Source organism: Mauremys reevesii, linkage group 2, assembly GCF_016161935.1.
Source record: "Mauremys reevesii isolate NIE-2019 linkage group 2, ASM1616193v1, whole genome shotgun sequence".
NCBI lineage: Eukaryota > Metazoa > Chordata > Testudines > Geoemydidae > Mauremys > Mauremys reevesii.
Window position 1 is genome coordinate 285,907,811 of NC_052624.1, and position 25,926 is coordinate 285,933,736.

At 64.8% G+C, this 25,926-nt stretch overlaps 2 protein-coding genes across 5 annotated transcripts in view; one reads left to right on the forward strand and one right to left on the reverse strand.

Moving 5' to 3' along the window:
- Positions 1 to 10,239, forward strand: part of BOP1 (BOP1 ribosomal biogenesis factor) — a 99,501-nt gene extending 89,262 nt beyond the window's left edge. The window contains exons 5-16 of the mRNA XM_039525454.1: positions 668 to 785; positions 1,560 to 1,661; positions 1,762 to 1,974; positions 2,688 to 2,849; positions 3,106 to 3,186; positions 4,630 to 4,699; positions 6,068 to 6,200; positions 6,786 to 6,966; positions 7,500 to 7,788; positions 8,199 to 8,283; positions 9,138 to 9,245; positions 9,898 to 10,239. Coding sequence (XP_039381388.1) covers positions 668 to 785; positions 1,560 to 1,661; positions 1,762 to 1,974; positions 2,688 to 2,849; positions 3,106 to 3,186; positions 4,630 to 4,699; positions 6,068 to 6,200; positions 6,786 to 6,966; positions 7,500 to 7,788; positions 8,199 to 8,283; positions 9,138 to 9,245; positions 9,898 to 10,051 — 1,696 coding nt within the window. The 3' untranslated portion in view covers positions 10,052 to 10,239. The remainder of the gene's footprint in view (positions 1 to 667; positions 786 to 1,559; positions 1,662 to 1,761; positions 1,975 to 2,687; positions 2,850 to 3,105; positions 3,187 to 4,629; positions 4,700 to 6,067; positions 6,201 to 6,785; positions 6,967 to 7,499; positions 7,789 to 8,198; positions 8,284 to 9,137; positions 9,246 to 9,897) is intronic.
- Positions 10,240 to 18,008: 7,769 nt separating this feature from the next.
- MROH1 (maestro heat like repeat family member 1) overlaps positions 18,009 to 25,926 on the reverse strand; it is a 104,493-nt gene continuing 96,575 nt past the window's right edge. For 2 of the 4 annotated variants that reach the window (XM_039525441.1, XM_039525440.1), the window contains 2 exons: positions 25,085 to 25,150; positions 18,009 to 18,983 (listed from right to left, as the gene is read on the reverse strand). In XM_039525441.1, the coding sequence (XP_039381375.1) occupies positions 18,898 to 18,983; positions 25,085 to 25,150 (152 nt within the window). In that variant the 3' untranslated portion in view covers positions 18,009 to 18,897. The remainder of the gene's footprint in view (positions 18,984 to 25,084; positions 25,151 to 25,926) is intronic. The other 2 variants (XM_039525439.1, XM_039525438.1) reach the window with 1 other exon arrangement.

The window sequence follows — 25,926 nt, forward strand, 5'->3', positions numbered from 1 at the left end:
TGGGCAGCCCCAGCACGTGCCTCTGCCTGCCTGGTGTGTGAAGCCTGCTGCCCTGCTGTGTTCGGAGCCCACGGGGCGACCGTTCAGCTTTCCGCTGGCTTCTGTCTGCGTCCTCCCTGAGTGCGGGCTCCAGGCTGCTCCGCAGCTCACCTGCTGCCGCCCCAGTGCCCCGTGGGGGGAGGCAGGCGCTCTCCGGGCCACACGCAGCGAACCCAGAGCAGACTCTCACGTGCCCCATGCTGGCCGGGGGCTGGGTCCCTGGGCTCTCTGCCGTGGCTTTCCGGCAGCTCTCCCCCTGCGGCCAGAGCGGCACAGCCTGGAGAATGAACTCTGCCTGCGCCCTCCGAGCCCTCTGTGCACTTGCGGGGAGCCATAGTCCCGCCATCGCCCACCCGGGCCCAGCCCCCTCCCACTCCCTCCCAGCCAGCGCAGGGCTGGCGAAGGGGCAGGTCTGCAGCCTCGCTTCCTGCCCTGGGGAGGGGGGGCTCCCTTGGCACCTCTGCGGGGGCTGCCGGCGAGGAGTCGGTTCGAGGACATGGGAAGGGGGCTCACCTGCAGGCCAGCACCGAGATCAGCTTTGGGAGCGGAGCGCCCTCCGGATGGGCCTCACAGGGACAGACCCACGCGGCAGCCCAGCCCTCGCCCCTCACACGTTACTCTCCCTCAGGCGCACGGTGCAGGACAAGCTGACGGGGGTGGAAGTGAGGCTGACGGACGAGCAGGTGGAGCTGGTGCAGCGGCTGCAGAAAGGGCAATTCGGAGACGTGCACCTCAACCCCTATGAGGTAGGGGACCCTGCTGCTGCCTCTGGGGCTGGGCATGTGTGGGGCTCCCTCCCCTCCCCAGGGACACCCCCTCCACGGGGGCTCCCTCCCCTCACCCCACAGCCCCCACCTCCCAGGCCAGGCCTGTGTGGGCCCCCTCCCCTTCCCTCTCCAGGGACACCCCCTCCATGGGGCTCCTCCCCTCACCCACAGCCCCCACCTCCCAGGCCAGGCCGGTCTGGGCCCCGTCGCCGTCCCTCCCCAGGGACACCCCCTCCACGGGGGCTCCCTCCCCTCACCCCACAGCCCCCACCTCCCAGGCCAGGCCTGTGTGGGCCCCCTCCCCTTCCCTCCCCAGGGACACCCCCTCCATGGGGGCTCCCTCTCCTCACCCCACAGCCCCCACCTCCCAGGCCAGGCCTGTGTGGGCCCCCTCCCCTTCCCTCCCCAGGGACACCCCCTCCATGGGGGCTCCCTCTCCTCACCCCACAGCCCCCACCTCCCAGGCCAGGCCTGTGTGGGCCCCCTCCCCTTCCCTCCCCAGGGACACCCCCTACATGGGGGCTCCCTCTCCTCACCCCACAGCCCCCACCTCCCAGGCCAGGCCTGTGTGGGCCCCCTCTCCCCATGGCCGCCACCTCCAGGGCTGGTTGTGCGGCGCGTCTCCCTTGCAGCGTGTTGCCCTCCTGCCTTCCCAGGCTGGGCGGGGACCCAGTGGGCCACGGCAAGGAGCTGGGCCGATCCCTGCTCGGAGGGCCGGGGCAGCCGGAGTGACCCCTCGCTCTCCCTTCCCAGCCAGCCGTTGACTTCTTCAGCAGCCAGGTGATGATCCACCCGGTGACGAACCGCCCGGCCGACAAGCGCAGCTTCATCCCCTCCCTCCTGGAGAAGGAGAAGGTAAGAACCTGTCAGTGCCAGCTGCCCCCAGAGCTGGGCCCCCAGCCAGGCCCCCCGAATCCTGGTGCTGACCCATCTGTGGCCTCTCCCTGCTCGGCAGGTCTCCAAGCTGGTCCATGCCATCAAGATGGGCTGGATCAAACCGCGCAGGCCCAAGCAGGACACGCCCAGCTACTATGACCTCTGGGCCCAGGAGGACCCCAACTCCATCCTGGGGCGCCACAAGATGCACGTGCCGGCCCCAAAGCTGCGGCTGCCGGGCCACGAGGAGTCATACAACCCCCCGCCCGAGTACCTGCTGAGCGAGGAGGAGGTGAGGGGCTGTGGGGCTATTGGGGGGCTCGTGGGGCTATGGAGGGTGCACTCTGTGGGGGGGTGCTGCAGGCAGGCTTGGCATGGATGAAATTCAATACAGCCAAGTGCAAAGGCACAGCTACCCAGTGGGGACCCCGTGGCGAGGGGTCGGGGTGACACTGAGCATGACCCAGCAGTGGGGTGCAGCTGTGAAAAGGGCTAACGTCCTTCTGGGGCGCACACGCGGGAGGTCACTGTCCCGCTCTGGGCCGGGGATCAGCTGTTCTCCGGGGCCGCTGAGGGTAGGAGAGGAAGTAACGGGCTGAACCTGCAGCAGGGGAGGTTTCGGTTAGAGATTAGAAACAGGCTGGGAGCTAAGCTCTGGAACAGGCGGCCCAGGGGGGTTGTGGGGTCCCCGTCACTGGCCAGGGCCAGTCTAGGGTTCCTCGGCCCTGCCCCACCACGGGGGGCTGGAGTCCATGGCCCCTCGAGGTCCCTTCCAGCCCCACGTTTCTGTGATTCTGTGGCTAGTGCGGGGAGCAGCTCTCTGGGCCGGGATCCTTGGCGCTGCCATGGGCTTGGTTCCCAGGCTCAGACACTCCCTCTGCCCCTGGCAGCCGGGCTCTGGGCACCTGGGGCCCCCCCCGGGGAGGGGACGGAAAGCGGGTCCCCTGTCCCCGGAGAGGGGTCTGGTTGGGGGCCGGCTGCTGACCTCTGCCCTTTGCCCTGCAGAAGCTGGCCTGGGAGCAGCAGGAGGCCGCGGAGCGGAAGCTGAACTTCCTGCCCCAGCAGTACCGGTGCCTGCGTGCGGTGCCAGCCTACGCCCGCTTCATCCACGAGCGCTTCGAGCGCTGCCTCGACCTCTACCTGTGCCCGCGCCAGAGGAAGATGAGGGTGAGTGTGTGTGGGGGGGTGACCTGGGCCCAGCAGAGCCACGGGCGGGAAACCCACCTCACGCGCCACACACACAACCAGCTCACCGAGCTCTGCAGTGCGGCTCCTGCTCGCTGCCCCTTACAGAGAGCTGTCGCCCTGGGGCCGTGTGGGTGCCCAGCTGATCGAGTGGGATGCAGGTAGCCTGCTGCCCGGCACCCTCAGGTGGGGCAACCCTGTGCCCCCTGTGCACTACACGGGCTTGGTTCTCTTGCAGGTGAATGTGGACCCGGAAGACCTGATTCCCAAGCTGCCGAAGCCGCGGGACCTGCAGCCGTTCCCCACCACGCAGGCCCTGGTAATGCCGTGTGGTGTGTTCAGGGCTGCCGTGAGCGAGGGGAGGGGAACAGACACCAGGGTGGGGCTGGGAGTGAAGGAGGCTGAGGGATCTTCGTTAGGCTGGAAAGAAAAGCTCGGAAGGGGGCCGCGATGGGAGCCTCCGTCCCCATCCCAAAGCACAGGGCTTAAGGGGGCACATAGAGACCAGGGCAGCTGTGGAACTCCCTGCTGCAGGAGGCAATCTAGATACCCCATCACTCGGTGTATAGGGGAGAATAACCTTGACTCCTGACATTTGAAGCTGTGATAAGGGGTAACAACGGCTCCTCATCTGGGACGTGAACCAGTCCCATTAGGAATGGGACAGATAGTAAGACAGCAAATATCGTAATCTCTGGTGCGCCCACACCATGAATACTGCATGCAGGTCGGTTGCCTCACCATAAAAGAGATACATTAGAATAGGTAAAAGTAGAGATTAGGGGCATGGAACGGCTTCCGTATGAGGAGAGATTAATAAAACTGGGACTTTTCAGCTTGCAAAGCGCTGGCTAAGTGGGGGATAGGATAGAGGTCTATAAAATCATACCTGGTGTGGAGAAAGTGAAGAATGAAGTGTTATTTACTCCTTCACATACACAAGAGCCAGGGGTCACCCAATATATTTACCAGGCAGCAGGTTTAACACAAACCTAAGGCAGTATTTCGTCACCCAACGCACCGTCAACCTGTGGAACTCGCTGCCAGGGGATGTTGTGAGGCCAAAAGTAGAACGGTTCCAAAAAGGAAAGTTCCTGGAGGATTGGTCCCTCAATGGCTATTAGCCGGGATCGGCAGGGCACAACCCCCTGCTCTGGGTGTCCCTAAACCTGACAGCCAGAAGCTTGGACCAGGCGTCACTTGATAATTGCTCTGGTCTGTTCATTCCCCCTGGTGCTCTGGCACCAGCCCCAGCCAGAAGACGGGACCCCGGGCTAGCTGGACTGTTGGTAGGGCCCGGTCTGATGTTCCTATGGGCCCGCGCCTGCCCTGAGGTTGGGTGTGGCCTGGGGCATCGTCCTCTGAGCAAGAGAAGGGATGTGCTGCGCCCAGGACAGACGCCGTGGGTGGCCAGCAGCAGTCACAGCTCTCAAACCCCACCATGGGCCTGTCGGTCGCTCTCCAGCCTCCCCCACTCCGCCGCCACGGCCCGGGCTCATCTCTGCCCCAGGGCAGGAGGCTGGAGCAGCCTGAGCTGAGCTGGGGCCGGACGCTGGAGCAGCCTGAGTGGAGCTGCTAGCCCTGGTGTCAGCGTCTCGGTGTCCCCGCAGCTGCCCAAGCCCGTTAGCCGGGGGAGAAGGGCACCTGGAGGCCCCAGGCGCCATGCCAGGGCTCGTTCCCGTGTGTGCAGGGGGGTCCCGGGCAAGCTGAACGCCAGCGAGTGGCACTGGCGGCTCCTCACCTGTCTCATTGTCTCCACCAGGTCTACCGCGGGCACAGCGGCCTCGTGCGCTGCCTCAGCATCTCCCCCAGCGGGCAGTGGCTGGTGTCAGGTAAGCTCTCTGTGCCCGGGGGGGCACCCGGCCGGCCCAGAGCCACACAGACCCCTCAGGGCTGGGATGGGGCGAGGGGCGGCACCCCGCAGCCTGCGCTCCTGTGCCTGTCACGGCTCTGCGTGTACCCGAGGAGCAGCTGCCTGCCTGCCCCCGGGCTCTCCCGCGGCACTGCTGCGGGTAGGGGCTGGCTGGCTGAAAGGGCGGGAAGGAAGGAGAGGCCTGGGGAGCCACGTGAACCACAGGGGGGATTCGATCCCAGGCCCAGCCTGTGCTGCCCCCGGCCGCTCCGGCTGGCCCAGTGACTCGCTTCTGGAGTGCAGCGTTCCCCTGGGCACGAGGCGGGTGCCGGCGATAGGACTGCCGGCCCGGCCCGGCCCAGCGCACGCTCGTGGCAATCCCTGGTGCCTATAAACCGTTCCGGGGGGGTTTCCAGCCGCTTCCGGCACCTCCCCAGGCAGTGGGGCGTGGGCTGGCACGCAGGGCGCTGGGAGCAGAGGGCAGGCTCTGGCGGTTCCGGGCTGGCAGCTCCCGCCAGGTGGCCCATGCGCCATCAGGAGTTCCACAACCGCTGGATTCCTGGCCACGGGCTGGGAAAGTGGTTGAGATCAGGCGTTAAAAATAACCCCATGAGCCTGGGGGGGGCCTGTCCCTCTCCCTTCACACCCAGCCCTGGCTCTGTCTCTCTGCATGGGCCCAGGAGCAAGCCAGCCCGCACCAGCCAGGACAGCAGCTGCTCCGGGGCGCTCGCCCCTCACGGCCTGGCCGGCTCCGGGCCCCAGTGCGGCGCTGCAGGGGGGCGGCTCAGCGGGGCGCTCGCCCCTCACAGCCTGGCCGGCTCCGGGCCCCAGTGCGGCGCAGCAGGGGGGCGGCTCAGCGGGGCGCTCGCCCCTCACAGCCTGGCCGGCTCGGGGCCCCGGTGCGGCACTGCAGGCGGCTCAGCGGGGCGCTCGCCCCTCACGGCCGGGCCGGCTCCGGGCCCCGGCGCGGCGCTGCAGGGGGGCGGCTCAGTGGGGCGCTCGCCCCTCACAGCCTGGCCGGCTCCGGGCCCCAGTGCGGTGCAGCGGGGGGGCGGCTCAGCAGGGTGCTCATCCTGGGTCCATCCTGACCCACTTCCCCTTCTGGGAGCCGGGGGCACTGAGCTGCTCCTCGAGCGGCTGGAAACGGCCCTGCCCAGGGTGGTGCCAAGGACTTGACGGGAGCTCACCGTGTTCTGGCCCCGGCCCAGCCCGGTAGGTCCTAGCTGCCCCTGCGGGCGCAGACGGGTGTACTGGTGCCCCGCTGAGCCCTCCCCCACTGCCTGGCTGGGCGCGGGACGGGGCCTGGCCCCTGCCTCTTCGGGGACCCACCCGCTGGCCTCTCCCGTAGGCTCCGATGACGGCACGGTGCGGTTCTGGGAGGTGAGCAGCGCCCGCTGCATGAAAACCCTCCCGGTGGAGGGCGTGGTGAAGAGCGTCGCCTGGAATCCCAACCCCGCCGTCTGCCTGGTGGCCGTGGCTGTGTGAGTGACACCCCCCCGTCCCGTCCCGTCCCGTCGCTGTGTGACCCCCCCCCCGCATCTCCTCGGTGTGAGACCCCCCCAGTCCTGTGACCCCCCGTCCCATCTCATCACTGTGTGATGCGGCCCCCAGCCCTGCCCCAGCCCTGTGACCCACCCCTCTGTCCCGTCCATCGCTGTGTGGCCCATCTCAGCCTGTGTGAGACCCACAGCCCCTGTCTCGTCGCTGTGTGACCCCCCCCGCATCTCCTCGGTGTGAGACCCCCCCAGCTCTGTGACCCCCCGTCCCGTCTCGTCGCTGTGTGATGCGGCCCGCCCCAGCCCCATGACGCCCCAGCCCCATGACCCCCCCGTCCCATCTCATCGCTGTGTGCCCCCCTCAGGCATCACTTGCCCCCTGCCATCTGCCTGGCCGGGGCTGCCCTGGGTCCCAGGGTGCAGCTGGATTTCAGAGCTCTTGGGGCAGAGGTCGGAGACTGGCCAGGCCCCCGGGCCCAGCACCGGGTTCCCCTTCCCACAGGCCGTGGCTGCAGGGGAGGAGGCAGGCCAGGCCCTGTCCCCGGCTCTGACCCGCAGCGCCCCCCGCAGGGAGCAGTCCGTCCTGCTGGTGAACCCCGGCCTCGGAGACAAGCTGCTGTACGGGGCCACGGACCAACTGATGGAGGCCTACGAGCCGCCGGAGGAGGAGCGGCTGCAGCCCGTCACCTGGGCCGTGGCGGCCGGCGCGGAGCACAGCAGGGGCGTCCGGCTGATCATCCGGCACGGGAAGGTACAGGGGGGCCTGGGGGCCTGGAACGGGGTGGGAACTCTTCCCAGCACCTCTTGCGGGAGAGGGGGGTGTTGTCCCCACGTGCTGGGCCCCATCCTCGCCTGCGAGCCTGCCCAGGGCCTGAGCCGCGTTCCCCGGGGGGTCCGAGCGCCCCTGCCTGGAGCCCCCCAGGGCCTGAGCCATGTTCCCCGGGGGTCCGAGCGCCCCTACCCGGAGCCCCCCAGGGCCTGAGCCGCGTTCCCCCGGGGGTCTGAGCCTGAGCCCTGAGGCGAGCCCCCAGGGCCTGAGCTGTGTTCCCGGGGCAGCGCCCTGCCCACCCCGGGCCTGGGCCGTCTCCGGGGTCCGGAGCCCCCTGCCCAGCCCCAGGGCCTGAGCCGTGTTCCCCGGGGGTCCGAGCGCCCCTACCCGGAGCACCCCAGGGCCTGAGCCACACAAACACCCCTGCCGCCGTGGGGCGCCCCGTCCCCCAGCCCGGCTGCGCGGCTCCCCGTGGCTCCAGGCAGCAGCTGACGTCTGGCCGTGCCGCTCCGCAGCCCGTGAAGCAGGTGACCTGGCACCCCCGAGGCGACTACCTGGCCAGCGTCCTGGCTGACGACGGCCACACGCAGGTGCTGATCCACCAGGCCAGCAAGCGCTGGAGCCAGAGCCCCTTCCGCCGGAGCAAGGGGCAGGTGCAGTGCGTCCTCTTCCACCCGCTGCGGCCCTTCTTCTTCGTGGCCACCCAGCGCTACGTCCGCCTCTACAACCTGCTCAAGCAGGAGCTCGCCAAGAAGCTGCTGACCAACTGCAAGTGGGTGTCCAGCATGGCCGTCCACCCCGCAGGTACGTGGGGCCCGGCCGCCTGTCTGGGCGCGGCCCCTGCCTTCCTTTGGCTGGGCGTGGGTGTCCCGAGGGCCCGGCCCGTCCACCAGGCCGAGACGAGCTGCTTTGCCCAGCCGCGGCCAGGCTGCGGAGGGCAGTAAAGGGGGGGCAGCTCCTATAGGATGGGGGTGGAAGGAGGATCATGTTCCCTCAGCCACGGGGCCACAGTCAGTTGGGGGGGACACATTGCCGTGGGGGGGACCCTGGTGTCAGAGGGGTGCAATGCTGTTCTCGGGGGCCCCTGGTGTCGGGGGGGGAGACACTGCTGCAGAGGGACATTGTTGGGGGGCCGGGGGGGCTGGTGTGTGCGACACCCCTGCAGGGGCCGTGGCTGCCGGCAGCACCCCGCTCACTCCCCTTCCCTCTGGCAGGAGACAACCTGATCTGTGGGAGCTACGACAGCAAACTGGCCTGGTTCGACCTGGACCTGTCCACCAAGCCCTACCGGGTGCTGAGGTGAGTGTGCTCCCCCTCTCCGCCCGCCTGCCCCTCGGCTCCCCCTCTGCCCGCTCACCCACCCCGCGGCTCCCCCTCTCCGCCCACTCGCCCCACAGCTCCCCCCGTCCACCCGCCTTGCCCGCGGCTCCCCCTCTCCGCCCGCCTGCCCCTCGGCTCCCCCTCTCCGCCTGCCCCCCCCCTCCCCCCCGCCAGCCGCTGCCTCGCCTCCCCCTCCCGCCTGCCTCGGCTCCCCCGCCTCCCCCCACCGCCCTCTCCGCCTGCCCTGCAGCTCCTCTCTCCACTCTCCTGCCCGCCCCCCTCTGCCCGCCCGCCCGCCCCGCTCTCTCTGCCGCCCGCCCGCCCGCCCCCTCCTCCTCTGCCCGCCCGCCCGCCCCTCCTCTCCGCCTGCCCTGCAGCTCCCTCTCTCCACCCTCCTGCCCGCCCGCCCCACAGCTCCCCTCTGCCCGCCCGCCTGCCCCTCGGCTCCCCCTCGGCCCGCCCGCAGCTCCCCCTGCCCACCCACCAGCCTGCCCAGCCCGCAGCTCCCCCTGTCCGCAGGGTCTCCCCAGAGCACTGTAGGGACGCGCTGGCTCTCCCTGCCCCAGGACATCGCCCCAATCACGCTGGCTTCCTGGTGCTGTCCCCCGGCTCGCTGCCCAGCCCGGCGCCGGATTCCCTCGGCTGCTCCCTGCCCCCTTTGGGGAGGCCCAAGGCAGCTCTCCCCCCCCCCGGCTGCCCCAGCCTGCCGAGCGGGGTTGTCAGACGCCATCTCGCCCTCAGCGGCTGTTTGTGCCCGGGCCCCTGGGCACCGCCCAGCCAGGCGGCCCCAGCGGGTCCTGGCACTGACAGGTCTCTCGCCTGGTCTCTGGCAGGCACCACAAGAAGGCGCTGCGGAGCGTGGCCTTCCACAAGCACTACCCGCTCTGCGCCTCGGGCTCGGACGACGGCAGCGTCATCGTCTGCCACGGCATGGTCTACAAGTACGCGCGGGCCCCGGCTGGGGGGGGCCAGATGGGGGGGGGGGGGTTGGCGCCAGGGCGGGGAATGGCCCTGCCACGTGCTTGCGGCCCCGGCTGGGGGGGTGAGATGCGGGGGGGTTAGCGCCAGGGCGGGGAATGGCCCTGCCACGTGCTCGCGGGTCCCGGCTGGGGCCAGATGTGTGGGGTTAGTGCCAGGCGCGGGAATGGCCCTGCCACGTGCTCGTGGGCCCCGGCTGGGGGGGTGAGATGGGGGGGGTTAGCGCCAGGGCGGGGACTGGCCCTGCCACGTGCTCGCGGGTCCCGGCTGGGGGGGTGAGATGGGGGGGGTTAGCGCCAGGGCGGGGAATGGCCCTGCCACGTGCTCGTGGGCCCCGGCTGGGGGGCCAGATGTGGGGGGGGGGGGTTAGTGCCAGGGCGCGGAATGGCCCTGCCACGTGCTCGCGGGCCGTGGGGTGACAGGGGCCAGCCCCCAGCACCGGAGGGGGAGGACAGGCAAGGGAGGACCCTGGGCATCTCTGGGCCCTCGGTGGGTGCAGCCCCCTGTCCCCGCTGGAGCACCCCACGTCCGTGGGGAAGGTGAGGGGTGGGCAGCCAAATGGCCCTAGCGCGTTGTGGGGTCACAGCCCCCCCTTACCTGGTCCCTTTGTCGCAGTGACCTGCTGCAGAACCCGCTGATTGTGCCCGTGAAGGTGCTGAAGGGCCACACGCCGGCCCGGGACCTGGGCGTGCTGGACGTCCTCTTCCATCCCACCCAGCCCTGGCTCTTCTCCTCGGGCGCCGACGCCACCATCCGCCTCTTCGCGTAACCCCGGCCCGGCCCGGCACCAGAGCGACGCCAGGCCAGCCTGGGGACCGCGGGCGCCACCCCGGGCCACAGAGCCTCCAGCTTCTCTGTAGCTGGGCAGGGCCGGAGCCGGCTGCCTGCCTGGGAGCCGTGTGCTGGGCTCCACACCGGGGCACAGGGGGTCTCTCATTAAACGCCTCTGGACACGCACGGGCTGCGGTACTGTCCTGTGTGGGCTGGGGGCCGGGCAGGGGGCCAGCTCCAGACCCAAGGGCCCCGTCGTGCTGCCCAACAGCTGGGGGGAGCTGGGCCGTGGTCCCGTGAGGTCCCCTGCTGCAGGGCCGCAGATCCGCTGCCCTGGCCCCCTGGGGCTGGCAGTAAACCCCCCCCCCCCCCCCGGAGCTTTCTGCAAGGCGCCCTCGCTGCCCTGGGGGCCAGGGCTCACTGCGGCCTGGGGGGGGGGGGGGGGGGCAGGAGGTTTTAAAAGCCCCAGAGCTGTGACCTACGTGGCAAAGGTGGCTGCGGCCCAGCGCCTCTCACTGCTGCCCTTGTAACCCAGCCCTGGGCTCCCCAGCAGCCCTGCTCCCGTCCTACATTGCCCTGCTCGGCCCCGCGTCCCCCCCACCTCTCATGTCCCTCGTGCCCAGCCCCGGGCTCCCCTCCCCGGCGGGTCCCATCCTCCCCCACCCGGCTCTGCCAGGGCCCTGAGGCCCAGCCCTGGGCTCCCCTCCCCGGCGGGTCCCATCCTCCCCCACCCGGCTCTGCCAGGGCCCTGAGGCCCAGCCCGGGCTCCCCTCCCCGGCGGGTCCCATTCTCCCCCACCCTGCTTGGCCAGTGCCAGCCCCCTGCCCCTCAATGCCAGCCCCGGGCTCCCCTCCCCGGCGGGTCCCATCCTCCCCCACCCGGCTCTGCCAGGGCCCTGAGGCCCAGCCCTGGGCTCCCCTCCCCGGCGGGTCCCATTCTCCCCCACCCGGCTCTGCCAGGGCCCCCGATGGCCCAGCCCTGGGCTCCCCTCCCCGGCAGGTCCCATCCTCCCCCACCCGGCTCTGCCAGGGCCCTGATGCCCAGCCCGGGCTCCCTGCACACCCAGGCTTGGAGCATAAGGGCAGAGCAGGTGCCCCCAGTAACTCAGCTGGGGCAGGATCCCTGCTCTGAGCCCCCTGCCCGCACTCAGCGATGGGCCGTAGGCCGGTGCCCTCGCGGTGCTGCTGGGCCAGGGCCCGGTCAGCCGCCGTGGGGAGACCCAGCGAGCACCCCGGAGCCTGGGCTGAGGGACAGCAGCTCCGGGGAGCCCCCCTGCTGGAGCCAGGCTTGTTCCCCCACCACCCCTGGGGCCGGTGCAGTGAGGTCAGAGCCCCCTCGCCCCCTTGCAGTTATGGAAACCGCAGGGGGCCATGCCGGGGGGGGGGCGGGCGGGGGGGAGCTGTGCTAGCATGTCAAAGCCCCTCCCCCACCCTGCTTAGCTGCCGGGAGCTCAGCCCGACTGGTGAGGTGTGTCTGGCCCCAGGAAACACCTCCTGCTGCCTCAGCAGCTCCCAGCCCCCTGTCCGGGGGTACCGAGCCCCCAGCACTGGGAGCAGCGCTTGCGTCGGGCCAGGACAGTCTCTCGCCGCGGGCTGCCGCGCCCAGGGCAGATGTTCGCTGACAATGACCGAGGGGGCCCTGGGTTCTGCCCCTCTGGCCAGGAGAACCCCCCCACCCCCCCCCGGCACAAACCCACTCCAGGTACTTCCCTCTGGCCCCAGCCCCACCCGTTTTCCCAGCCTCAACCATCCTCCAGCACTGACCCCTGCCAGCCCCCCCCATCCATGCACCCCAGCACCTTGCCTCTCTCGAAAGCAGCTGCCTGGGCCTAGGCCCTCAGCTCTGGTCTTCCCCCCTGCAAGGCACTGAGCACAGCTGGGGCCATCGCCCACTTCCTCTGCGCTCCCAGGCTGGCAGGCCTGAGCTGGGGGCACTGACCAGCCAAGCCTGGAGCTCGGGGGCCAGGACTGCGCCCCCGCCCCATGCTGCAGGCTGGCCTCTGCCCTCATAGCTGGGCACTGCTAGGAGCAGGAGAGGGGCAGGGAGTAGGGCCCGCTGGGCCTGCCATGGGGCGGCTTCTCCAAGCTGCCGCCTGCCCCAGGGGAGCGCCAGGGAACGCCGCCCAACCCCCAGAGCCAGACGAAAGCAATAAAGCGCCCGACCCTTGGGCAAGAACTTTAACAAGTGGAAAAAGACGGAGTCAGCCTGGCAGGGCCCTGCTGCCCCCGGCTGGCCAGGGAAAGGGCCAGCCCCCACCCCACCCCCGGCGCTAGGGCCCACGTGCAGCCAGACCGAGCAATCTGAGGAATTCCTGTTTGGCTGCCGCGCAGCAGAAGGGCCTGGAAGGGGTTGAGGAGTAGGAGGAACAGGTAGAGGCAGCTGCCGGGATGGAAAAAACAAGTCAGCCAGCGGCAGGAACAGGCCAGAGTGTGCAAACGCCCCAGCCAGCTGCTCTGCCTGCCTCCCACCCTGCCAGTAAAGCCGGCTCTCGGTGACCCAGCGGCTGAGCTGCTGCCCTTCACTGCAACGGGGTGTTCACTCTGAAGCCTACTGGCAACGCAGACTGTCAGCCCGGTTAATTGTGTCACCGCTGGTCATGAGAGACTCATGCAGTTCAGGCGCTTACGCCCAGGGCGCCAGCACTCTGCCCAGCGCCTGTCTTCACATTAGAGCAGCGTGAGACGCTCCACTCCAGAGCCGGGGCTGCCTGCAGGGTGCCCAGTGCAACAGGCCCTGCCCCAGGACTCATCCAGCCTGGGGACCTCCAGCAGGGAAGAGGGGGCGGGGGGGGGGGGGGTAACAGCACCAGCGTTGGACACACAGCTCAGCCCAGCTGGCAGGCTCAGGCCCATTTCCCATACGGGCGGGGGGGTGAGACTCAGGCTCACAGCAGCCGGTTTATAGCCACGCTGTAACAGAAACCACAGCAGCCCCTCAGCGCCGCCTCCCCCCACCTGGCCATGCACGGCCCAGCTCTGTCGAGCACCAGACCAGCAGCCACAGCTTGCGGGGGGGAGGTCGCTATGCTCAGCCCCTCACCCAGCATGGTGGGCACAGGGCACCATGGCCAGCCACAGCTGCCAGCAGGGACCAACACAGCCAGCAGCCACTTTCCTGAATGAGAGAGAAGCCGGAGGGGTCCCAGCTCTGTGGCCTGAGGCACGTCATGAGCTTAAGAAGCTTGGACTCAACCCTGTCCTGTGGCCATGAGTTCCACAGTCTAATTACCCCCAGCATCACAAGTGTTTCCTCAGCCTGGGTTCAAATCCTCCCTTTCATCAGCAGGCCCTGTTGTGCGTGAAGAGACAGCGTACGCGCTTGGTGCGGCTGTGACCAAGTGGGGCTGTTCTGTTCTTAAGGGTTCCTCTGAATCGTGTGTAGGTGTCACGGAGTGGGGGGGAGTCTGGGCCCTGTTCCTCCCTCCCCTGGACTTCCTGCGATTCACCGGGACTCAGCCAGGCAGCACCACAGAAGGTTTATTTAGGCGACAGGAGCACAGGCCCAGACAGGTCTTGCCGGTACAGACAACAGGGCCCCCTTTAGTTAGGTCCATCTGGGGCCCCAGGGAGGCCACAGCCCCGTTGGTCAGGGCGCCCCTCTCCCAGCCAGCTCCAAACTGAAACTCCCTCCAGCCGTCTCCTTTCTGGCCTACTGAGTGGGGAGCATGGACCGGGGAAGGTGGCAGGGGAGTTGTGCTGGGACGGCCTTGGGGAAGGGAGATACCTGAGCATGTAACAGAGACCCCAGGAGGGGGGTGGGAGGCCAGGTGACACCTCTGCCCGGGACACTGGACAAAGGACACACAGGCTGGGGGAGGAGCCGGGGGAGGCTGAGTGAGAGGCTAGGGGGAGTTTCAGTTTGGAGCTGGTGGGGAAATGGAGAGGGGCCCGGATGGGGCTTGGGCTTCCCAATGGGGCTGTGGCCTCCCTGGGGCCCCAGATGGACCTAACTAAAGGGGGTCCCTGTTGTCTGGCAAGCCCTGTCCTGGACTGTGTTCCTGTCGTCTAAATAAACCTTCTGTTTTGCCGGCTGAGAGTCCTGGTGAATCGCAGGAAGCTGGGGGTGCAGGGCCTTGACTCCCCCACACTCCGTGACACCTAGGCCCTTCCCCCCTGCAAGGGAATAGCTAAAGTTGAACAAAGAGATCAGGTGACCTCCTGGCCCGGGAAAGGGGCTGAGCAGGAGAAGGAGGGGCTGGAGGGGGTTTCAGGCTGGAGCTGGCTGGGGTTGAGGAGTGAGGGCAGACGTGGGGGTCTGGCTCACTGCCCCCCAGAATGGACCTGGCCGAGGGGTCCCGTTCTCTGTACCTACAAGCTCTGTTTTAGCCCGTGTTCCTGTCATTGAATAAATCTCTGTGTTACTGGCTGGCTGAGAGTCACGTCTGACTGCGCAGTGGGGGGGCAGGACCCTGTGGCTTCCCCAGGACCCCGCTGGGGGGACTCGCTGTGGGAAGCGCACGGAGGGCAGAGGATGCTGAATGCTTCAAGGAGAGACCCAGGAGGTGAAGCCGTGGGAGCTTCTTGCCCTGCAGACAGGCTGCTCCAAGGGAGAGGAGGCTCCCCAGACTCCTGCCTGGCTTTGTGGGGAGCAGCTCCAGAGCAGCGCCCGGGGTCTCCGTGACAGCAGCCCTCTGCCACCCAGTCTGTATTAAGTAACTTTTTTCTACTCTAAGCCAGCCCAGCCTTCCACGAGTTTCTCCAGGCCTTTGGTCTGTCTCATCACCCATCTCTGAAGCCGCGCTCAGCTGCCTCCTGTGTGACAGGGTGACCAGCACTGCCCAGGGGGCCCAGATGTGCCCACCCCACCCCTCAGGCATCTGAGTCTTGTGTTACTGACTGCAGAGGGCTCCCTGGGCTGTCACCTCAACACCCACTGTCCTGAGTTGTCATTGGGCTGCAACAGACCTCAGGAGGTCATCTCACCCCGTCCCCTGCACTCACAGCAGGACTATTATCTAGGCCATCCCTGACAGGTGTTTGTTCATCCATGGCGTGGATTGCACCCTCAGCAAGTCTGCAGCGGACACTAAACTGGCAGGAGTGATAGATACACTGGAGGGTAGGGACAGGATACAGAGGGACCTAGACAAATTAGAAGACTGGGCCAAAAGAAATCTGATGAGGTTCAACAAGGACAAGTGCAGAGTCCTGCACTTGGGATGGAAGAAGCCCATTCACTGTGTGACAAAGTTCCTCCTCTAGCTTGGTGGGTCCTGCGCTTATTGGCGGATTTGCTCACCTCAGTGATCTTCCCCACAGTCTGGGTCAACTTCTCCTGTGTCTGATCAGGAGTTGGAGGTTTGGGGAGAACCCGGGCCCGCCCTCTACTCCGGGTTCCAGCCCAGGGCCCTGTGGATTGCAGCTGTCTATAGTACTCCTGTAACAGCTGCATGACAGCTACAACTCCCTGGGCTACTTCCCCATGGCCTGCTCCAAACACCTGCTTTATCCTCATCACAGGACCTTCCTCCTCGTGTCTGATAACGCTTGTACTCCTCAGTCCTCCAGCAGCACCCCCTCTCCCTCTCAGCTCCTTGCGCCTCTTACTCCCAGCTCCTCACACGCACTTCCTCTCCTCTGGCTCCCCCTCGCCTGACTGGAGTGAGCTCCCTTTTTAAACCCAGGTGCCCTGATCAGCCTGCCTTGATTGGCTGCAGGGGATCTAATCAGCCTGTTTGCCTTAATTGGTTCTAGCAGGTTCCTGATTACTCTAGTGCAGCCCCTGCTCTGGTCACTCAGGGAACAGAAAACTACTCACCCAGTGACCAGTATATTTGCCCTCTACTAGACTCCTGTACCCCACTGGTCTGGGTCTGTCACAGCTGTTACAGACTAGGGACCCAATGGCTGGGCAGCAGTTCTGCAGAAAAGGACCTAGGGGTTACGGTGGACGAGAAGCTGGATATGAGTTGACAGTGTGTCCTTGTTGCCAAGAAGGCTAATGGCATTTTGGGCTGTATAAGTAGGGGCATTTCCAGCAGATCGAGGGATGTGATCATTCCCCTCTATTCAGCATTGGTGAGGCCTCAGCTGGAGACTGTCCAGGGTTGGGCCCCACACTACAAGAAGGATGTGGACAAATTGGAAAGAATCCAGCGAAGGGCAACAAAAATGATTAGGGGGCTGGAGCACATGACTTATGAGGAGAGGCTGAGGGAACTGGGATTGTTTAGTCTGCAGAAGAGAAGAGTGAGGGGGGATTTGATAGCTGCTTTCAACTACCTGAAAGGGGGTTCCAAAGAGGATGGATCTAGACTGTTCTCAGTGGTACCAGATGACAGGACAAGGAGCAATGGTCTCAAGTTGGATATTAGGAAAAACTTTTTCCCTAGGAGAGTGGTGAAGCACTGGAATGGGTTCCCTAGGGAGGTGGTGGAATCTCCTTCCTTAGAGGTGTTTAAGGTCAGGCTTGACAAAGCCCTGGCTGGGATGATTTAGTTGGGTTTGGTCCTGCTTTGAGCAGGGGGTTGGACTAGAACCTCCTGAGGTCCCTTCCAACCCTGAGGTTCTATGATTCTATGCTCTTAAACATCTCCACTGACAGATTCCACAACCTCCCTGGATAATTTATTCTAGTGCTTAACCACCCTGACAAAGTTTTTCCCTAATGTCCAACCCAAACCACCCTTGCTGCAATTTAAGGCCCTTGCTTCTTGTCCTGTCCTCAGGGGTTAAAGAGCAATTTTTCCTACCTCCTCTTTGTAACAACCTTTTATGTATTTGAAAACTCTTACGTCTCCCCTCAGTCTTCTCTTCTCCAGCCTAAACAAACCCAATTGTTTCAATCTTCTCTCAGAGCTCGTGGTTCTAGCCCTTTTATCATTTTTGTTGCTCTTCTCTGGACTCTCTCCAATTTGTCCCCATCTTTCCTGAAATGTGGCACCCAGAACTGGACACAATACTGCAGTTGAGCCCTGATCAGCGCAGAGCAGAAGAATCACTTCTTCTGTCTTGTTTACAATACAGCCCAGATGATGATCAAGTTTTTTGCATCAGCGTCACACTGTTAGCTCTATTTTAACTTGTGATCCACTAAGCCCCCCAGCTCCCTTTTCGCGGCACTCCTGCCTAGGCAGTCATTGTTCCTTCCTCAGTGGAGCAGTCTGCATTTGTCCTGATTGAATTTCATACTATTGACTTCAGACCATTTCTCCAGATCATTTCGAATGTTGAGCCTATCCTCCAAAGCACTCGCAACCCCTCCCAGCTTGGTATTAATACACTTAGAAAGTTTGTAGACAATCTGTGCCATTAGCTAAATCACTGATGAAGACATTGAACAGAACCCGACCCAGAACCGATCCCTGCAGAACCCCACTCGTTAGGCCCTTCCACCATGACTCAACCACTGAGAACTACTCTCTGGGAACGGTTTTCCAACCAGTTTTGCACCCACCTCACAGCAGCTCCATCGAGGTTGCATTTCCCTGGTTTGTCTATGAGACGCTCGTGAGAGACAGTAACCAAAGCCTCACTGAAGTCAAGATACACCACAGCTACCGCAAGCCACAAGACTGGCTGATCATTTAGCCCCTGGAACGTACGGAGCAGTTTCCATGTTCCCCTCCAACGGGCACCACCTGGTGTTAGTCGCCATTGAACTGCACTTGAGCTGGTGGTTGGCATGTGTCAGGCCAGGCCGGAGCCCCGTGCCGTGGGGCAAGGAAGGATCCGCGCTGGGACAGCAGCGTTCTCACCCCCACAGACCAGCTCGGCCCTGGCCCATGGTGCTGAAGCTGTTTGTGCAGCCAAGGGCCTGGGGCACCTCCCTTTCACACAGCAGCCGGCAGCCTCTTTTTCCACCAAGGGAGTAATTTGATGTGGGAGCAAATTGCAGCCATGAGGCTCCCCCCCCCCCAGATCTCAACGCCAGCACCCCACACAGAGGCTAGGCTCCAAGTCCCCCCAACATGCCCTTAGCAGCACCTGGCAATGAGACTCCAGCGCCAGCCCCTCTACCAGAAGCAAACAAACAACTTTATTAAAAACTACACCCAGTCTGGTTCCTACACACATTCCGTGGGGAGGGGACAGCTCCACTCAGCCAGCAGAGAGCCCAGAGCACCGCTGCCCTCGGACACAGCTGCAGGCTGTGCCAGGGGGAAGCACCGGGCAGTGCCAAGGACTCTGGGGGCAGCTCGCTGGCTCACTCGTGGAATAACAGTGGAAGGAAGGTGCATGTGCAGTGATGGCCAAGGTTCCTCACCCTCCTAGGACATCCGGGGGAGAGGAGGCCCTCAGAGGCCGTCCAGGGCCCTGCAGGGACCCCCACCAGGGCAGAGTGCCCCATCTAACCCCAGACCCCACACAGGGCACTGGCCCAGGCTGGTGCTAGCCAGAGTCAGACTGTAACAGGCACATGTCCCAGTGACTGGATGGGAGCGATTGGTGAGAGACGACCAGCCCTAGAACATGCAATGACACCGGATGCCAGGGCAGTGACCCAGGAAAGCCAGAGGGGCTGCACTCATCAGGGGTGGATCCTGTGTTGGGCCCACCCCAGAACAGTTCCATGTCCTATTGCCCAGTTCATTAGCTTGGAGAGTGCCTGTGGTGAGTGCACTTCGCGGGAAAGGCTGTTGAAGAGCTGGGGACAGTGACGGTTGAGCCAGCAGCCACAGCGGAGCCTCCCGTGGCCACCGGGCAAAGTCCTCGGCCTGTGGGGCGGGTGCCCCAGATTGCACAGGAGAGAAGCCGCACGAGGCCCCTGCTCCAAGCAGCAGGCCTGGCGCTGCACAAGGCACCGGTTCCGGGCATTGGAAGACGTGGCATCTCCGGGGGGAGGAACATCCATCGACCTGATCGCTGTCACGGAGCCCGGGCGCCCGCAGGTCCCATCTGCCGCTTACACAACCCGGACCAGGCGGCCCAGAGTCTCCGCCACCTTCATGCGGACGGCGGGAGCCGGGTCCTTCAGCAGCACGTTGAGAGCTGGAACGAGAGTGCGTGATTAGGGCAGCCCTGATGGAGCACGTAGCCGGCACACTCCCACCCCAGCCATGCCCCACACACCGCTGCAGGACCAGCTCCCCCCTTCCCTCGGACAGGCCTGGGCCGCACAGCCAGGCATCGAGCCTGACCAGGCAGGGGCAGCACCTCCCAACCTCCACCTCTGCTCCCCAAAGCAGGGCCATGCCCCCTCCCCCAGAGCCCCGGGCACAACCGACCCTTTGGCTTCCACCCCACGGGGCCGTGCTCCTCCCCAGCAGGAGCTGCCTCAGCCCCTCAGCCCTGCATGGAGAGGAGCCACCACAGCCCCTGGCGAAGCCTCCTCTGGAGCGTAACATCCGTTACCCAAAACGAGCAGTGGGACCAGCCTTGGCCCCAGCTCCTCCTAGAGCGTCCACACAGGCCACCCCACTGCCTGACGGGGAGCCAGACACCCCTGCCCCATGCACTGATCTGCTGGCCCCGTCATGGCAGTCTGAGCCCCCGGCGACCCCCGGGTTTACCCTCAGCCCCAGGAGGTAGGGCAGGGCTCCCCCCTTACAGAGGCGGTGTGACTGGCCCAGGGTCACACAGGGCAGCTGTGGCAAAGCAGGACTCGCCAGGGAGAAGCATGAGCCCCACCCCCCGCGCTCTGCCCATTTCCCAGGACCCACCCTGAGCTCAGCGGGGCTGGGGGGGCTCTGGGGGCACAGCACCAGACCACAGCAGTGCCCGAGCTGTGCGAAGGGACACCCCCAAGCAGCCAGCAGGGGGCACTGCTCACTTCATGCCCCAGCCCAGCACTCAGGGGGGTGGTTGGCCCCTCGAGGAGAATCCCGAGAAGGAAGCGAGGCAGCGACGCCGTCTCACTGCAGACTCCAGCGCATGGCGACGGGTCGGGCTTCTGGGCACTAGCCATTCCAGACACAGCAGGCGGCCCGAGCAGGCTCCCGGCCGCTGGTGCGAGTGCTGAGCAGACTGTCGGGTCCACACGCTCCCGCAGGGGAGCGGGCAGACTAGGCCCTGTCCTGCTCCGGGTTACTGATTTCCCCAGTGAGCAGCAGGAAGCCTTGGGCTGCAGCGCTTGCCTGAAGCCGTGAGCGGGTCTTCGGCCTAGTGACGCCGAGGCGTCCCCTCGCCGACGGGCCCCGCAGCCTGCCAGAGCCGGGGCGGGAAGAACTACCGGGTGCCACGGACAGGGCAGGGGGCGACGTGACCCCGCCGGTGTCCGCAGCACCTCGCCCAGGCCCAGCCAGGGACTTTTTCCTCACAGTGAAGCTAGAACAACGTTTTTCCAGTAGCTTGTTTACAAAGCCGGGCGCCCCCGTCCCTGCAGATCCCCTCTGCCATTAGCACGGATGAAGGTCCCTGATTTATGTGCCGACTCGCTTCCTGTTCCAGCCGTGCTGGTGCTTAGCCTGGGCCAGCGCAGGGATGCCCCGGGGGCTGAGCTGTACATCAGAGCCCAGAGCTCTCCCTGGACCCCAGTCAGCTAATCCACTCAATACGGGAAGCTGGAGCAACCCGATCCAAGGCTGCTCCCTCCAGCTATTACTCACCGACACACGTCTTCTCTTTCACTGCTTTCAAACAGACAGGCCCCTCTCGGCTGGACGGGCTCCGGGAGCCAACGGAAAGAGAGTTTTTCCTTTTTTAGTGTTTTTTAAGCTCTCTTGGAACAATCCGAGAGTTTCCATGCATTACGATACACTATGAGGTCACTAGTGACAGGGAAAAAATCCCTGAAATCCAGGAAAATTACTTAACTCCGCTCCAAAATGCCACCAGCTTCAATTGGACTTTTGATTAGTCCTTTATAACGAGCTGGAGCTGGAGCTGGAGCTTCTAACAGTGAACCCCTCACAAGCAATCCCAGCATCTCCTTACGCGCCACCGCTGCAAACGCCACACGCGCTCTGAGCCGACGCCTGGGCTGCAGCCGCAATGCCGCAGCCGCGATGCCGCAGCCGGGAGCTGGCGTTTCAGCCCCCGGCCACTTCGCCAGCGCTGGTGCCACGCTCGGCTCTGTGCCTGGGGCAGCTCCCATGGCAGAGGCTCCTCCGGAGCCCAGCATCGGGGGTTATTCACAACGCACTCTGCCGTGCCCATCGGGCTGGGTCCCCCTGGCGAAGCAACCCCCCACTTGCTGATCTAAGCCCCTGCCCCAGCTAAGCGAAGAGGAACGGAGCCGCTGGGGGGCTGAAGGACACAGCCCCACTGCTAAGCGACTAGCACCATGTGCCCGGCCATGGGAGGGAGCGGCCAGCAAGCCCTGCAGACAGCTCGCCAGGACCCTGGCACGCACCCTGGGCTAGCTCGGCAGAGCTCAAGGAAACCAGGCCTGGGAATCAAGTCCGGGAAGACGAGTGGCCTTGCAGCAGGGCACACAGCCCCACTCTGGATTGGCCCATCCACCCCGGTTTCCATCTCCAGAGGGGAGGCCGGGCCAATCCAGAGTGGGGCTGTGACTGTGTGAGCCAGGAGTCGCTGCTGCAGGATGCAGCACATGCTACCGGCAGGGACTCAGTGAGTACATCAGAGCCCAGAGCTCTCCCTGGACCCCAGTCAGCTAATCCACTCAATACGGGAAGCTGGAGCAACCCGATCCAAGGCTGCTCCCTCCAGCTATTACTCACCGACACACGTCTTCTCTTTCACTGCTTTCAAACAGACAGGCCCCTCTCGGCTGGACGGGCTCCGGGAGCCAACGGAAAGAGAGTTTTTCCTTTTTTAGTGTTTTTTAAGCTCTCTTGGAACAATCCGAGAGTTTCCATGCATTACGATACACTATGAGGTCACTAGTGACAGGGAAAAAATCCCTGAAATCCAGGAAAATTACTTAACTCTGCTCCAAAATGCCACCAGCTTCAATTGGACTTTTGATTAGTCCTTTATAACGAGCTGGAGCTGGAGCTGGAGCTGGGCCTTCTAACAGTGAACCCCTCACAAGCAATCCCAGCATCTCCTTACGCGCCACCGCTGCAAACGCCACACGCGCTCTGAGCCGACGCCTGTGCTGCAGCCACGATGCCGCAGCCGGGAGCTGGCGTTTCAGCCCCCGGCCGCTTCGCCAGCGCTGGTGCCACGCTCGGCTCTGTGCCTGGGGCAGCTCCCATGGCAGAGGCTCCTCCGGAGCCCAGCATCGGGGGTTATTCACAACGCACTCTGCCGTGCCCATCGGGCTGGGTCCCCCTGGCGAAGCAACCCCCCCACTTGCTGATCTAAGCCCCTGCCCCAGCTAAGCGAAGAGGAACGGAGCCGCTGGGGGACTGAAGGTCACAGCCCCACTGCTAAGCGACTAGCACCATGTGCCCGGCCACACTCTCGCTCGAGGGAGCGGCCAGCAAGCCCTGCAGACAGCTCGCCAGGACCCTGGCACGCACCCTGGGCTACGCTCGGCAGAGCTCAAGGAAACCAGGCCTGGGAATCAAGTCCGGGAAGACGAGTGGCCTTGCAGCAGGGCACACAGCCCCACTCTGGATTGGCCCATCCACCCCCGTTTCCATCTCCAGAGGGGAGGCCGGGCCAATCCAGAGTGGGGCTGTGACCGTGTGAGCCAGGAGTCGCTGCTGCAGGATGCAGCACATGCTACCGGCAGGGACTCAGTGACCCGTCCCCCAAGCCCCCGAAGACACCCCAGCCCCCCTGCCGTGAGACTGACTACAAATTTCCAAGCCAAAGGTGGAGCCTTCCGCACTGTAGCCACCTCTGTCGGTTTCATGCAAGAGGAGGCCACAGGGCCGGCCCAGGAGCCTCGAGGGACTTTGTCTAAGGCTCTTTGGAATCCACCTCAGTTACTCCCGCCCGGGTCTTTACCCAGGACCATGGAGACAGTCCAGGAGAGGGAGGATTTTCCTTCGCACCTTTTCTGCCGTCTGCCCCACCACACGACACTCCTCTGGGGGCGTGCAAGCTACGGACAGAGTTCCAGCCAGATCCGATCCGGGATCCGCAGCGCTCTGCCCGTAGCAGCCACTCAATACGATACTCCCTGTCCCTGCTCGGATGTCCTAGGCAAGTGACTTGTGTCATTCGCATCGTCCCGCAGCATCCTCCCAACAGCACCGTCTAGCCAGCCTGGCCGTGACATGCTGCACCGACATTAGGGCTCGTCTATGCTGGGACGCGGCCGGGGCGGCCTCTCCCCGGGAATCCGGCCCGAGGCAGCGGCCAGGCGGACGGAACTAGTGCTGTTTACACAGGCCCTTGGGCTGGCTTGGCTGAAATCGCTGGGGGGATTTTTCACACGTAGCCGGGTTGAGCTAATGTCTAGTGTAGACCAGCCCCCGCTGTTTGTGAGGGTTCCCCAGACTCCATCCTTGGTCCCCTCTCTAATCTCGTCCACAACACGAACTCAGCTCCCATCTCTGTGACCGCGCCCAGTCCCAGCTCTCCACGCCGGCCCCAACGGGTGTCTCCGCCGCTCGAGCTCTCGTCAGCAGCTCAAACACGACCCGGCTAAAAGCGAGCCAGCCCCAGTCCCTATGGCCAGCGCTGCCAGCCAGCCAGCCTGGTGCAGGGCCTTCCATCCACACCGCAGCCTGCCCTGCCCTGCCACCAGGTCACACCTCGATTGCTGCAAAACCCTCCCCCCGGCCTGGACAAACGCAGCCTTCTGCCGATGCCCACTCCGAGATCCCGCTCCCTCCCCGGCTCCGCCAGACACAGCAGTTACCCATCTTCGCTCCCAAGGCCTTTCCCGAGCCGTTCCCCCGTCCCCCAGACGACTCATCTCGTTCACGGGCCAAGCGCTGCCTCCAAGCCCATGGCACCAGCCCCCACTGCCACTTAAACCCCTTCGTGCTTCCTCGGCTGCGGCGCCTCAGCCTTGGGAGGAGCTCCCCCTCCCCCCCCCCACCTCCTTCAAACACTGTTACGGTGACACCGACAAAACCCTGGGGGCTGAGACCGCCGCCTGCCATGCTGACCAGTCCCAGCTCCCTGCTTCTGCAGCCTCTGCAATCTGTCTGGGACTTCAATTCCCATCTGGGCACGTACAGCACCTGGCGCCGCGAGCTGCCAGGCACTCCAGTAATACAAACAGATTCATTAACTAACGAGCTCCAGCCCCCACTAATTTCAAGCCAGGCCCAGCCAGAAGCCAGTGATCAGTGCCTGTCGGCCCAGCCCCCGTTATTTAGAGGTCACCCCATGGCACGAGACGGGCTTGGGACAAGAGCTGCCAGCACACCAGGCTGCACAGCCCGGCAACGACCCATAGGGAGCAGCTGGGCCCCGACCCCCTCCCCAGGACTGGAGCCCCGTGCGTCAAGGCCTGAAGCATTGGCGACAGCCCTCACAGGCCCTCGTCCAGCCAGGCTCGTGTTTAACACGAGCCCCCCAGGTCCCAAACCCGGGGAGCAGAGCCCTGAAGCCCCAGGGCAGCGTTCCCGGGCCGAGCGGTGGGAAAGGCCCATGGGAGACCAGCTGGGAGAGGGGAGCTGGGATCTGTTCTGCAGGAGGTACCAAGGTGTCTGCAGGCTCCAGGGTCCCCTCCAGCCCGTGCAGCGCCACGCCTGCGGGGCCTCTCGACTGAGCTCCGGCCCAGGACTCGTGCCCAGCACCGGGTACACGCTGGCACTACAGACCCTTACTGCTATTGCAGGCAGGCCTGGGGAGGGCAGAAATCCCCCCCACCCTGGCAGGAGGCTTGGCTATTGCTCAGAACCACCCTGGACTCTGAAGTCAGGTGGGGCCAGTGGCCTCGACTCAAGCCAAGGCCAGGTGTCCCTTAGCCCAGTACCCAGCCTGGCCCTAGCGGGGAAGCCCCCGCCCAGGCCGTGCCAGCACAGGGGTAAAAGGACGGAGCGGAGGTGCGGTGCGGCGCGGCCCTGGCTTGGCGGCAGCGAGACGCGAAGTGCCAGCAATGAACTGGAAGGTGAAGCTGCTCCAGCCTCAGGCCTTGCCCATTAACCCCCCGCTGCCTGGTGCGGTAACTTCACTGCCCCCCGCAAGAACCTCACCAATGACTCAGTCCCAGCCCTGCCTTCCCGCACTGCCATCTCCCTCCCACTTCACACGCAGCTCCCGGCCCTGGCTCCGGTGCCCAGGCCACGGCGCCCGGCCCGGCTGGAGCACAGCCCTCAGGGACGCGCTCTACTCACAGGAAAGGAGCTGGTCCAGGTCCACTTGCTTACAGTGCTCTTCATCCACGTGCAGAACGAGGAAGCCTGGAGTCAGGAGAGAGTGAAAGTTACGGCTGAGTTTGCAGCGCAGGGTTTTGAGGCCTTGTTTAACCTGGCCAGGTCACATGAGAATTGGGGCGTCCTGCAGAGCAGCAGCACATCAGTGCAGTGGCACCAGAGCACCCCTCTCCTAGGAGCGGTGCTGGCGTCCGCACGGTGCTGATCCGCGAGGGACAGGGGAATTTCAGATTCCAAGGCCGGAAGAGACCCCAGTGATTATCCAGTATGACCTGCCTAGCACGGGCCAGAGACCAGCCCTAGAGCAGAGCTTAAAAAAAAACAACCCCCAGGCTTGATTTGAGACTTGCCGGTGATGGGAACTGCAGCACGACCCTTGGTGACTGGCCCAAGGGCTAGTCTGTCTGTCTGACACCTTTTTCCAGTCTGAATTGGTCTGACTTCAAACTTCCAGCCACGGGATCGTGCTAGACCTTTGTCTGCTAGACTGAGGAGCCCGTGATCCAAGATTTGTTCCCCGTGCAGGTATTTATAGACTGATCCGACTCACCCCATAGACGCCTCTTTGTTAAGCTAAGGAGACTGAGCTCCTCAAGTCTCTCACTCTAAGGCAGGTTTCCAGCCCTGGAATCACTCATGACTTCTCTGACCCCTCCCCAATTTATCAGTGTCCTTGAACCATGAACCCCCCAACTGGACCCAGGATCCCAGCAGCGCTCGCCTCAGGGCCACATACAGAGGTGAAATAACCTCTCTGCTCCTCCTCCAGATTCCCCGTTTCTGTATCCAAAGGTCCCATTAGC